General features: G+C 53.2%; 1 protein-coding gene across 2 annotated transcripts in view; it reads right to left on the minus strand.

The window, feature by feature from the left end:
• The window catches only part of Pax7 (paired box 7), a 97635-nt gene that overhangs the window by 37366 nt on the left and 45973 nt on the right, over nucleotides 1-14296 (minus strand). For both annotated transcript variants that reach the window (XM_052175722.1, XM_052175721.1), the window contains exons 5-7: nucleotides 7434-7633; nucleotides 3885-4050; nucleotides 2507-2709 (exon numbers count right to left, since the gene is read on the minus strand). In XM_052175722.1, coding sequence (XP_052031682.1) covers nucleotides 2507-2709; nucleotides 3885-4050; nucleotides 7434-7633 — 569 coding nt within the window. The remainder of the gene's footprint in view (nucleotides 1-2506; nucleotides 2710-3884; nucleotides 4051-7433; nucleotides 7634-14296) is intronic.

A 14296-nucleotide genomic window follows, 5' to 3' on the forward strand; every position in this document is an offset into this window, starting at 1 on the left:
AACCAGATGAGCCATCAGAAATGAGGTACAGGCTTCTCTTTCCCCAAAACCTGATCAGAAGGTCTCAGGGCAAGATAGGAGAACTCATGGGGAGCTCTTGGTGCTCTACGGTGGGGGTCCATGGGTGGGTCCCTAAAAGCTTCAAGGAAGGTTTCTGACTGATTTCGCTCTGCCGGCGACCCAAGGTACTTGGAGATCTGTCTTGTTTTGTTTGTTTGCTTGTTTGTTTTCATTTTATTCTTAACTCACAGCCTGGTTCACAGGAACCCTTCCTTCCATACAGTCAGGAAGTTAGGATCTGGGGTTCCTGAGGTAGCTTGAATGCTGACTTAGACATGGGTTAAAATATGAATAACAACCAGAACCATGTCTGTGTCAGGACTGCAGAGAGCTCAGTCCTCTTGTGATCAAGTCACTACAGACCTGGTTGCTCAGGTGTCTCCCCAGGGCAGGGTCTCTGCATTTGTTTTTTATTGCTTTGTCCCAAGCGTGGGGACAATACCTGGTGCATGGCCTGCCCCAGGTACATTGCTTCTCTGAGGTGCCACCTCCAGAACGGGAACCTCGTAGAACTTTAAGGAACAAAGGGGTTTCTTATGAAGTCCTGCTGGGTTTTTCCAGGGAGTCCCTGATGCACCCCAAGACAACCATTTCCGAGACTGGGTGGAGACAAGGGGCCACAGTCTGGGAAGAAGTCATCTTTCCCACAGGCAACCACGGACTACCAGCAAGGTGCACAGGCTGGTCCCATCCCTAAATCTCCTAGCTTTAGCTGCGCCCAGAAGTTCCTTTGGCTTCTGGAAGAACAAAATCACCCAATTTGCAAAGCTAACACTCTTCCCCTGATCCTGGGTAGCAGTGTACAAGTCTACCTCGGCACAGGTGACACCCCTGGTCCCTAGAGGGCTTAGATGAACTATGAGGGAGTTTCTTATTGGGGACAGAGGACAGGGGAGGTCAACTTGTGCTGAGAATTGTTCCCCCTTCCCCCACAGATCCTTCCCAAGACCCCAGAGCCAGAAGCATGAGAATAGATCCTGAGTTGAACAGGGGCTTTGAAATGTTCACACACACACACACACACACACACACACACACACACACACACACACCTGCATTTGTTGGCCTGCCTGCCCTTGCCTCTTCCCTGGGGGCAACTTCTCCCCTGCAGCTGTCCCCTTCCTGCCACCTCTCTCGCTGTGTCCATTAGGTTGGCTGGCCAGTAAGCTCCAAGGATCCTTCTGCCTCTGCCTCCCCAGTGCTGGGACTCCAGATGTGCACCACCACCCCTGGCTCTTTCCATCAGGACTGAGGGTCTGCACTCTGCTCTATGCGTACAAGGCAAGGGCCACCAGCTGAGCCTTCTCCCCTGCGTTCACCTCTGCTCTTCAGCGAATGGGTTTTTATCATAACAACATTGCCATATAAATTATTAACATATTGCCCTAGCAAAAGGAGAGGGAGAAAACTAATGTCTATTCGACTCCATCCTGTGCCAGGCTGTGCTAGAAGCTGATCATGACAAGTTCTCTCAGGTAGTAGGGTATACAGGACAGACCCTGTAAATGGGAAAAGCTGAGGTTCCCAGAGGCACACTGGCCCCCGGAGCAGCAGGAGGAGGCTCTCAGCCTCCCCTAAAGTCGGCACTTTCTCCCGCACAACACAGCTGTTCACATCAGTTTGCTTTCCCTGCCCTGCCTGTCTCCTGCAGACAACAGGAAGAGCGAGCGGCGGGTGGGAGGCAGAAGAAACCCCTTTTCCCAGCAGCACTTGCGTGACTGTTGTAGCTACAGAAACAAACCCATCAGCTCCCCCAAATCACTCAGTCTCCAAACATCAGGTCTGTTCAACAAACCCACCAAGCACCACTCCGAGCTCTAGGTTACCTTTCCATCTTTTTCCAAAGCCATGACTCATCAGGCTGTGGGTGACTGAACCAGCCACCGATTGCATGCGGACAAACCTGAGACCCTAAGGTCTAACCTAAGCAAAGATCCTGGCCCAGAACCTAGGCAGCAATTCTCTCCTCCAATAGGAGAGATCCATTCCTCCCAGCGATTGGTCACAAGGAGGCATGGGGCGCTGACTGGATCTAGGAAGGACTCTTGGTTCTAGATTCAAAGGCATGCCAGCCGCCTCCTGCTCACTGTAGGAATGCATCTGGGATCTAACTCAGAATGGCAGGAGGGGTCCTGCCATCAGTCCCTGCCGATCTGAGAGAATGACCAACTGTTCCCCACCTCCAGAAAGAGGAAGATCAACCCAGAGCCGTGATCACAGACACAAGGCAAGGGAAGGAAGAAGAAACCTTTCCTTCCCACTCAAACTCTCTCAGGGTTCCGAGCAGCCAGGGGCTTCCTGAGACCTCTGAGTTCCTAGTGACCCTCCCCTTGCCCCCTCCCCCGACGTGAGAGAGAGAGCCAGTCTGGGGTATCCTGAGCTCCCTCTGGTTGGGCTAGCAGGAGCCTGGCAATGAGACCCCAAATGGAGTATAGAGAGCATTTACCTGAGGAGACAGGCCGTTGCTGACGGGGTTCATGTGGTTGGAGGGGGCCCCGGGGTTCATGAAGCTGTCGGAGTAGCTGGAGAAGCTGTGGCGGGCTCCGTAGGCAGAGCTGGTGTCAGCTGCTGCAGCGGCCGCAGCCAGCCCGCCCTGATGCATGGTTGACGGTGGAAGGGGCTGGGGCCTGTGTACTGTGCTGCTTCCATCTGAGGAGAAACCCAGAGAGGTCCTAAGCAAGTAGCAAAAGCAGCCTCGAGACTCCACCCAGTCGTGCCCTCTGGCAGGAAGGGACCAGCTTTTCAAGTGACTTGAGCTGAGACCAGCTGGTTCTCAGGCACCCTACAGAGTGGCCAGGGCTTGACTGACACCCACTTGACATCTAGGTGACCTCTAGACAACTTGCACACAGGTCTTGGTGCTTGGTGTTTGGCATATAGTAGGTGCTCAGTAAGCAATAACTGGATTGTAAGTTGCTCCTGATGGGATCTATAATCCACCCCGACTTGCCCTGTTCGCTTTTTGTGGGTACCTGTCCAGTGCTGTCAGTCATGCTGAATGAGTCCTAGCTTTGGGGGATGGAGTGGAATTGGGGGTTACTGAGGGTCAGAGGGTTGGGCTAGAGTCAGGCCATTATGCTTAAAATGACTAAACTCAAGTTGTTTCTCTGCCCAGACACAAAGTTGCTCTTCTGCTCTAAGGCTAAGTCTCCATTGTCCTTCACACTGGCTTCTTTTTTCTTTTCTTTTCTTTTCTTTTCTTTTCTTTTCTTTTCTTTTCTTTTTAAAAGATGCATTTATTTATTAGATGTAAATACACTGTAGCTGTCTTCAGACACCAGAAGAGGGCTTCAGATCTCATTACAGATGGTTGTGAGCCACCAAGTGGTTGCTGGAATTTGAACTCAGGACCTTTGGAAGAGCAATCAGCGCTCTTAACCGCTGAGCCATCTCTCCAGCCCCCTGGCTTATTTCTTATTAAGAATCATGGGCAGGGCTCTTTGGATACCTAGATCCCCCAGAATGCCACCTCTGGGCCCTTCAGGAGGTAGCCTTATGCAGCAGATATCAAGAGGTTTCTCGTGTATGTTTGGGGTAGGAGCAAGACGGGTGGTTTAGGATCCTAGGGAAAGAAACCTTTGCTTCCCAAGACTCTTGGTATCCTGGGCTCTCTCCCTGTTGCCTTCTTCCTTTGGCATTTCCTTGCTCAGCCTGTGTGGCGTTCTAGAACCTACTGGAAGATCTGCCTTCCTTGAGGGGGGCCTCAATGGCCCATTGCAGCCCAGGGTTTGGGGACAGAGGAGCTTGACTCTTCAACTCTGAGTGACCAGGAGCTCCAAAGTCAGGACAACAGAACTACACATTTTCTAATAGCAGACACTCACCTTGGGAGATGGTGGTGGTGGGGTAGGTAGAGTCCGGCAGCTGGTAGGGTGGCAGCGTGGGCATGCCAGTGGGTGGGAAGCCTCCTGGCAGAAGGTGGTTGAAGGCGGCCAGCTGGTTGGCTCCTGCCTGCTTGCGCCAGCGGGCACGCCGGTTACTGAACCAGACCTGAAGGGGAGAGGATACTCAGCGACCAGGACAGCCTGCAGGGAGCGTCAGAGGCAGGGTCCCCTCACCACTCTCCAGGGAGGACTTTTAGAATGACTCCTGTTTTACAGGAAGCAGGTGACAGACCTCCACCTCCTCCAGGAAGCCCTCCAAGAGGAGACCACACATACAAAATACCCTGAGTAAGGAGGGCCTTGGTACCCAGCTGTGCCAACTTGGGGCTGAGACCCTGCCCTGTCCAAGCCTTGCTAACACAGGACCTGCACAGGTGTGCAATATACATATGCACACATATATGTACATATGTGTGCATGCACTCGCACACACACATACACATACACACTGCTGCAAGGGGACCCTTCCACTTCTGGCTGGAAAGTCCTCCGACATCACCCTCACACACCTAAGATGGGCAGGAGAGCCTTCTGCCTCTCCAAGGGAGGCCCCGTCATTCTATTTATTTGCTCCTGACTGAGTAGCTCTCAGCCTCCCCTCAGGTTTGGGACATCTAGGACAGAGTCCCTGTGCTTCTTGTGCCCTTCAGGGAGAGTATTCCAGAGGTGCTCCATAAATGTTCACTGAATAAATGAATGCTAAATTAATGAAGAATGGAACAAAGGGGGGTCGGGTGTCTCTATGAGGCTGTCCTGGAACTCCATGTGTTGACCAGGCTGGCTTTACACTCAGAGGAGTCCTCCTGCCTCTGCTTCCTGTGCACTGGGATTCAAGGGTCTAGGAATGGGGGAGGTCAAGCCGCCAGTCTCCTGTTCACTGAGCTCTTCTCTACCAAGACAAGGAAGGTCTCATGTAGTCTAGGATGGCTTCGAACATATGGCCAAAGATGATGTTAAACTTTTGATCTTCCTTCCTCCCTGGCCAGGTACTGAGATTATAGGTATGTGCCACCTAGTTTATGTGGCGCTGGGGGAGCAAACCAAGGGCCTTGCATGTGCTAGGTGAGCACTCTAACCACTGAGCTACCTGCTACCCATCGGTCTCTAACATCTTGTTGCTTTACCATTAATTGTGTAACCCCAGAAGCAAGTGGACCTTGGTGTTATGGCCTCCATTTTGCAGAAAGGACACTGGGGACAGGGCAGATTCCAACTCCATGCCCATCCGCAAGCACTCCCCTTGCCCACACCCTGAGCTGAGATATGGCAGGGTTGGAAGACCCTCAAGGCACAGACTCTTCAAAGTAGAAGCTAAGTCACAAGAACACAGAGTTGGGGAGTCACAACAGCACCCAGGACCTTGTGTCTCTGCCCTGCTCCCCCTCGTGGGAACCCCTCACCAGGGTCCCCAATTCATGAATACTTTCTGTTTTTCTTCTTTCTTTCTTTCTTTCTTTCTTTCTTTCTTTCTTTCTTTCTTTCTTTCTTTCTTTCTTTCTTTCTTTCTTTCTTTCTTTTGGTGTTTTGGATTTGGTTTTTTTGAGACAGGGTTTCTCTGTGTAACCCTGCCTGTCCTGAAATTCACTCTGTAGACCAGGCTGGCCTTGAACTCAGAAATCCGCCCTGTCCTGGAACTCACTCTGTAGACCAGGCTGGCCTTGAACTCAGAAATCCGCCTGCCTCTGCCTCCCAGAGTGCTGGGATTACAGGCGTGCGCCACCACTGCCTGGCCTGTGATTCTGTCCGAACACTTCTATACACAGTTTTCTCATTCCCTCACCGGGTGTCTCCTGTGCCGGTAGGACCTCAGAACCCAAAGGAGTCTTGATGGCCATCGAGCGCCTGAAACTGTCTTGAAAGACAAAGCTGCTGAGGGGGACTCAGCCGGCCAGTGGCAGGCACGCAAGCTCTCTCCCTGGGGTCTCTTCTGCAGACCTCTGTGTAGAACTTGAATGGATCCTGTCCTGTCAGCTCTTGTCCCGCCTCCAGGGGGGTCTGTCAGCCTCTGGGTGCTTCCAGACTCCTCTCATAAGACTAAGACTTTGGCTTTTGGGTCAGCCTCTGTTCCGTTCTTAAACTTTCATTTTTTTTCCTCTGCTCTGTCCTACCTAGGGAGCTCACAGGCATGGGTCGCCTTTCTATGGTTTGCCCAAAGCTTGAAGCTCGGCCTCCCCCATTCCCAGACCCCTCCCTTCTTGAACCTTGCATAACACCTGTTTCCCCAGTCCCCTGAGCCAATGAAAGCAGTGTCCTGACAGCCAGGAAATTTTCGGAGGAGCTGCCAGGCGCGGGGTGGTGGGAAGCCACGAGGCTGCCAGACCAGGCAGTGAGGAAACCCAGAGGAATGCACCCAGGACGACAGCTGCAGGATCAAGGAGAGAGAGGAGGCAGGCTGCAGCTCCGGTGTCATCAGGGGAGAGGATGGGAGGAGCTAGCTGGCTGCCCTCTGACCCTTAAGGGCGGGAGAATGGAGGGTTGAAGGCCCGTCTCTTCTAGGACTTTCCTTATGTTCTAATTCCAGCTTCCAAGTCAGTTTCCTCCTCTTGGGCACAGAAAGGACGTGCGTGGGCTTCCGTGCCAGCCAGGCCAAGCTGCTACAGTCTGTGTCCCGTGGGTCACCTCTCTGAATCCTAGCCTCTGTATCTAGGGCTGGGTTCAGTGGTCACCCCAGGCTGACACGGGAGTCTGAGGCCTCATCACTTCCACCATTGTGGCTTGTGGCCATGGGGATGCTGGGGGCTGGGGCGGGGCACTTCTCAGGATAGCACAGTATGGTGCACCCTTCTACAGAGCCACCTCCTCTGTCCATAAAGGTGATAGCCCAGGACAATGTTGTCATGCAAGTCTTTCGTTGAATCACCCTCCCCCGTCCCGTCTCCTCCATAACCTTAGCCCTTGTCCGGCTAGGTGCAGAGATGAGTCTGTGCCCTGCTAGAGGAGAGACTCCCAGGGCTCAGCCCAGGGCAGATGTAATGGACCACCCTGATGAAGACCTGAACCTCAGCTTGGGCTCTTTCTCCTGTCACCAGAAGCACTAAATCGGGACTGCGTACTTCAGGTGTGTAGGGTCTTGGATGACCCTGCCCAGTGCTGATGGTTCAAATCTCCCCGGGACACATCTTGCATACTTTAAGCAATGGGAAACTCATTCCCTGACTGAGGATAGCCCTGCTGGGAAATTTCCCTCCTCGGAGATCTGGGGAGTCTGTGCCGGCCCTCTTCTCTGATAGTACCCCCTCCCCACTTCTGCTTCTGTTTCCCACTCCCTCACCCCCTTCTTTCTTCTCATCTCACCCTGAATCCCTCCTGTCTTTGGGCTCCGAGCTTCTCTGTCAATCTGTAAGTCAGTCAACCAACATGTGCTGCCCCCTCCAGGACTGCATGTGTTAGCATGTGCATGGTCCCTTGAGTGCACTCAAGTCAAGACCTGCCCACGCTCCACCCTCCACCCCAGCCTGACTCTGGTGAGCACCCCCCAGTTCTCCTCACCTGGACGCGCGCCTCTGTGAGCTTCGTCCTCTGCGCCAGCTCCTCCCGGGTGTAGATGTCCGGGTAGTGGGTCCTCTCGAAGGCCTTTTCCAGCTCCTCCAGCTGCTCAGCCGTGAACGTGGTCCGACTGCGACGTTGCTTCCGCTTCAGCGGGAGGTCGGGTTCTGACTCCACGTCTGAGCCCTCATCCAGACGGTTCCCTGCGGCGGGGTAGCACAGTGGACACGGGATCACGCCTGTGTCCTCCTCCGAACACTGCGATGGGGACCCAGAGTCTCCCCAAGAAAGACTACTGCTTACCCCACCATAGCTTAGCAATGGAGGGCTGGGTAAACACTTTGTGCCCAAAGCAATCCATTGCTTTTCAAGGCGGATCCCTCCAGCCGGGCGTTTAGATTCATCGACATTGACGTGCATGGTCCTGACCTAAGATGTGATGAAGTCCATCTCTCAAAACTCAAAGGGCAGGGGCCATAGAGATGGCTGGAGGGTCAAGGGGGACGTAAAACTGCACAAACCTGCCGACCTGAGTTCAATTCCCTGGAAACCACGGTGGAAGGAGAGACCCCACTCCAGCCAAGTGTGTGCCCCTCCCCCAAGGTCAATAAGTGTAAAATAAAATGATAAGCTGCAAGGCTGGGGGATCGCTGCTGTGTTCTCACGGAAGGTGGGGAAGCCTGTCTCTACCAAGAGGAGGCGAGCAGAAGCCGGCAGGCAGGGGGCTGCTCCGCCTTTGGGAGCGCAGGCAAGGGAAAGGCTGGGGCCCAGTCTCTGTCAGCCAGAGGCTGACGGCGGGCTGGGTGCTGGGTCTGCTGGGTCTGCAGGCTGCAGAAATGGTTTGATCAGTTGTCCCTGCTGCTGGGGCTAAGACCTGGGAACGGGAACCTGCTTCGCACGGGGCGGGTGGCACTGAGCCTCATGCCCTTCTCTGGCCTGTGGAGTAGTCACCAGAAGGTGATCTTTACTGCAAGCCCAGCGGCCCTGGAGCAAAGGAACAGGGCTGGGGCAGGAGAGCTTCAGGGAGTTAGGGGCCGGCCGGGGGCGGGGCAGGAGACAGACTACAGCAGAGCTCCCTTTTGTCTGCCTCCCCCTCTCCTCCCTTCATTTATCTTTCCCTTCCCTTCAAAGGCTGCCATCTTTGGGATTCTTGGGGCTTTTTTGTTCATTCATTCATTCATTTATTCATTGACTCATTCTTCCACTCATTCAGTCTTTCACTTATCCACTCATTCTTCCACTCATTCATTCTTTTACTCATTCATTCACTTACACATTCATTCATTCACTCATTCATTTTTCATTCATGTATTCATTCATTCTTTCACTCATTCATTCATTCACATTTTACTCATTCATTCACTCGTTCACTTACTTATTCACTCTTTCACTCATTCATCCACTCACACATTCATTCATTTACCAAGCATCTACCCTCTTCCACAGAATAGGCCAAGCACGCAGTAGACAAGGTGGGACTCTGTGCCTAGAGTGCCCAGCCTGAGACAAGCCTCAGAGGCTGCCTGCTCACACTACCTGTGGACAAACGACACCATAGGGAGGCAGTGCACAAAATGTCTGGGCCTATCCTCAGCCTGTCCTCTTGTCTCTGACCTGCCCACCAGCACGCACTCAGCTGCTTCAGGGATTGGTTACATGAGAGTCTAGGCCCTTCCCACAAAAAACAACCCCCATACTCTCACCGGACCCCACTTACAACACACAACAACAACAACAACAACAACAACAACAATATAGCAATTTAAAAGTCGTTCAGACTCAAGGGGAAAGTGTGCCAGTTTGAGAGACTAGCACATGCAAAGGCCCTGTGCATCAAAAGGCACAAAGGGTCAGTTTGTCCTAAGGCTGCAGCCAGGACCAGGAGCCAGTGGCACACAGGAAGAGGCAGGGTCTTGGCCAGTACCCTGGCTTGGGCTGGATTCCCACTCAGCTTTGCCCCTCCCTGTGCCACCGTATCTTGTTCACAGGGCACTCTGTATTTTGATGACCACTGCCAGGCTGTGTCTGATTGTGACACGATGTTCCACAGCCAGAGAGCCAATGGCCAGACACCTAAAATCAGAGCCAACCCCTCCCTGCTCTCTTCTCGACAGCTTGCCAGCTACCCAGCCACCCTAGCCCCAGTGAAAGCATCAACCCCATGGGCACACATGTACCCCAGGGTTCCCTTGCCAGCACACCAGGGGCTCTGGGTCACACACACCGAGGGATGGTCTCTGTGTTCTGATGGGGACCAGGAGTGTGGTTAGGCCAGGGCAGCAGCAAACAGGGCAGAAGCAGGCACCAGGGAATATCCCTTCAGGTGGCTCCAGATGCACCAGACACTTGGTGAATGGGGATCAGAACCATCAGGAACAAAATCCTGGGCAGAGACTGCCCTGCCAGCCAAGGGCTGAAATCCAAGGGGCTCTGACATGGCCACGCCCCTCCTCAGCCCCCCCTCCCTGTGTTTTCGATTACAGCTTTCTGGACAGACTAGTGACTTCCTTTGCCTTCCTCCCTGACTCCTCATCTCTTGTCCTTGGTGAGCAGGAATCTGTGGATCTAGAGACACCAAACCCAAGCCCACACCGACAGCAGCGAAGCAGGGTCCTTGCTGTGTGAGAGAACTGTTCCTCCAGGGTGAAGCAATGTGGGGAAAGTAGACACAGAAAAGCCTCCATTAAATAACCAGCAGATTTTGGGGTGTGCATCAGGGAATAGCTCCTGGCTAACTCTGACCCCTGCCTTCCTATTTCCTTGTGACTGGGGGATGCAACTATCTCATGGACCAACTGCCGATCTGGAGATAGTCCTAAAAATGATAGGACAGGAAGGAGACCTCTCTGGGTTCCTGAATCCTGTCTCTGCTTAGAGGAGTACCACACCAGGCGAGGAAGAGCGGTCTCTAGGTTGGGGCCTCCAATCTTAGGAAGAGAGAAACAGTCTGACTCAGGAAGCTTCCAGTCTGATAGAGGAGGCATCACTTCTGTTGCTGGGACTTGTAGTCCAAGGGGGAAGCACCGGTGAATGGGTGCACAGGACAGACAGACATCACACATCAAGGCTGCTACATGACTTGCAAAGACCAGGGAAACCGGAGCGCAGTGCAGGGGCCAGCGTTGCTGGGTTTGTCAAAGCCCAGGATAGCCTAGCTCAGGCTTACAGCGGGAGACAGAGAATGGGAACTCTCTAAGGGTGACTCCCATAATCTCCCCTCGCTTCTGCCTTCTGCGGGATCTTTTTCTAGATCCGGTCCCATCTGTCCCAGGAATGCCATCACCAAGTGCTGGGCTATGCCAAGGCATCTCGGTAAACCAGTGAGTAACCAACCATCCGCCATTCATGTGTGCAGACTTGATTCTTCCATGGACAAGGCTCCTCATTCCTTATAAGAATGTGGGGGGCACCTCCTGCCTCTTCCTCTAGCCACGCCCTTGCAGTGGGAGGAAGCTGGTCCAACACAGCCCCAACAAAGCCTCCTGAGCCAGGTCAGGTACATTTCAGCATCATTTTGCAAGGGGGTTGGGGAGCTCTTAAGTCTCAACCATCAGAAAACAGGGATGAAGGGTTGGGCGATGGCTCGGTAGGCAAAGTGCTCCCTGCTCAAGTGCGAGGATCTGGGTTCGATCCCCAGCTCCTGTGTAAGGAGCCATCGGAGGTGTGCACCTGAAATCTCAGCACAGGGGATGCAGGGACAAGTGGATCCTTAGAGGTCACTTAATTGTGTGAACCCTAGGTTCTAAGAAGAATCCGTCTCGAAATAACACCCAAGACTGACTGATGATCCCTACACATATCTCCCAACCTCCAACATCCTCAAGCATACAGTCTCAGGAGACAATGGCCATGTCTGTGGATGGGTCTACTTATCTTGCTAGGCCAGCATCCCCTTGCTGTGATCCACATGGTGCCCGGCACACCGCTGGTACTTAGGGTATCAGCACTGATCCTCACAGCCTGGAGAACGGTCTTAGGTCTTAAGTACTTGTCTCTGCTCAGGCCAGTAGACCCTTCACACTGCCAACGGGAAACCATTGTTCTCACTGGTTGGAATGCTAGAAGGGCAAGGCTGGCCCATTTGCCAGGTGCCCAGCGGAGCACTTGTGCAAGGGACTGCAAGGAAAGCCAAGAACCCTGGCTCCACACCAGGTGTAGACACCGGACATAGCAGCTGCTCTGAGAGCCCCCTCTCCCCCCCACCCCGCGATCGTGACATCACAGAGGCTGCTCCACCCTCCCCAGCCTTTCCCTCCCCCTTTTGGCTGGAGAACTCCCATGGAAAGAGACTGTTTTCCGTTTTCGAAGGTGCATGACTCCCAAGACCTCCTCACCTCCAGACATTGGACGCTGGAGCCAAGAGGCACAGGGTCTCTCTACTCTGCACCCCATTCACGGAAGCCCCCCCCCATGAAGCTCCGTTCCCTGCACCCCTCTCTCTCCACCTCCCTTCCCAGTTATTACAGTTTAACATAGGCCCTGGCATGGAGCTGTGCTGCAGAAACGAATCACATAATAGTTGATATGCGTTTTAATCAAGTAATTCGGGCAGAGTGGAGAGCCGGCGAGGATGGGCCCGGTGTCCCTGAATACCAAGCAGGCCTGGGCTCAGGCCTCGGCAAATGGAAAAGTCATTTACAGCTCAGCTGGGGGCCGCCAGCCCAGTCGGGGCAGGCCCCTCCCATCTTTCCGCCCCCTCTGTGCGAGGTGCTCATCTGTAACCGGCTCACCAGGTGTGCACAGCCACGCTGGTCGCTGTCTGTCTGGCCCACGCACGATTCACAGAGCCATGGGGACTCCTGCCAGGAGACGCAACACCCCCTCCGCTCATCCAGTATCACCAGACTCAACCTCAGGCCCCTGCCCTCTGTCCTGAGTCTGGCCTCTCTGCCCCACCCTGGGGCATCCCCTCGCACATCATCCCTGGCTCTAGTGACAAGGACTCAGTCACACACCCTGCCCCACACAGGCTGTGCACCCACCAGTTTAGGGAGAAGGTAGGGAGCTGAGAGCTCAGAAGCAGCGGATGGGCCTTCCTGTGTGGAGAGGGGACACCAGGCCTTCTCTCTCCATCCTAAGAGGGGCATCTGGTAAAGCACAAATCTCCTGGGGCTCCAGGGACTCCTTAACTTCAGCCTCTGGGCCAAGACTACATCATAGAGCTAAGAGTCTGTGGTGAGGTTAGAGTCTCGGGGATGTGCCCACAGCCACAGTCAAGAAGGTGGTTGGTGTGGGGATAGAGTGTGGAGATTCTCTTCTGGAGTTTTCCACAGCCTGGGTCTAACCCAACTCAGGAATTCTGCTTGTCTAGGGAGATAAGTGAACTGCACCCATCTGCAGGGACCATCTCCTATCTCTCGAGGGGATTCTGGCCGGGCAGAGGGTAAGATACTACTTCCTTCTTCCTGGATCCCAGGCTGTCAGAACCCTTGCTTCCTTAGAGGTTCTTCTAGAGGTGGGGGCACTGTCGAGCGGTAGATGCAAACAGGACCCCTGGGTCCCAGTCTTTTGATAGTTTACTCTCCCAACCCAAGAAAAGAGGGAAAAAGAGTCCTTTTTAGGAAAGCTTACAACTTGACAAAACGTCCTCAGCTAGGAAGTCCCCATGTAATTCCTTCAGGTTGTACTGTCAAATTCTGAGCCTTGGAGAGAGAGGTCATCTGTATCAGGGAACATGGGGTCATCGTGTGCTAAGAGCGCAGTACTTTTCTTAGGCACTAGAGGGCGCTGTCTATACACCCCTGACAGGAAGGGGCGGATCCAGGAAGAAGGAAGTAGTACTTCTTGGAGCAGTATATATGATCAGAATTCAGTAACGCTTTCTAGGGTAGATCTGGTGTTCTTTCTTCTGCACTGAACTGGGAAGCGAGCATATGTCACAAGTGGGAGAAAGACCAGAGTCAAGGGCACCGAGTCAGGGTACCGAGTTCAAAACTAGATTTATCTGCCTGCAAACAGAAGGTCAAGGGTCCTGAGGAACTTCACAACTCTCTTTAACCTGTTGTCCCATGTGGCTAAGATGGAGTGTGGGAGGCACGGTGGCAGTGTGGAATAATCCGAGCGCCTTGGAGACATGCACGGTGTACCCTAACTGCAGCTGAACTCCAAAAACTTTACACGCTTCCTGCGGCTTTAAGATCACGGTTTTTATTCTCTTCTTCCTTGAGTTCTTTCTGCATTTGCCACACTCGGGGGCGGGTGTGTGTGTGTGCATGTGCTGGGGGGGAGGGGCACGATGAAACATGGTAGTCAGAGGACAGCCTTGGGTGTCGTTCCTGGGGCAATTCCTATTTCTTTCTTTCTCCTTTCTTCCTTTCTTCCTTTCTTTCTTTCTTTCTTTCTTTCTTTCTTTCTTTCTTTCTTTCTTTCTTTCTTTCTTTCTTTCTTTCTTTCTTTCTTTCTTTCTTTCTTTCTTTCTTCCTCCTTCCTTCCTTCCTTCCTTCCTTCCTTCCTTCCTTCCTTCCTTCCTTCCTTCCTTCCTTCCTTCCTTCCTTCCTTCCTTCCTCTCTCTCTCTCTCTCTCTCTCTCTCTCTCTCTCTCTCTCTCTCTCTCTCTCTCTTTCTTTTTGTTTTTCGAGACAGGGTTTCTCTGTGTAGCCCTGGCTGTCCTGGAACTCACTCTGTAGACCAGGCTGGCCTCGAATTCAGAAATCCACCTGCCTTTGCCTCCCAAGTGCTGGGACTAAAGGCGTGCGCCACCACTGCCTCGGGCAATTTCTAAATTTGTTCCAGACAGGATCTTTGATTGGCTCTGGGACTCTACCAAATGGGCCAGATGGAGCCAACAAACTTTCAGGGATCTGCCTGCCTCAACCTCCCCGGAAGGGATTGTAAGCCTGTGTCAACTCCTGGCTGTTATTCCAGTGA

Source organism: Apodemus sylvaticus, chromosome 3, assembly GCF_947179515.1.
Source record: "Apodemus sylvaticus chromosome 3, mApoSyl1.1, whole genome shotgun sequence".
Lineage (NCBI taxonomy): Eukaryota > Metazoa > Chordata > Mammalia > Rodentia > Muridae > Apodemus > Apodemus sylvaticus.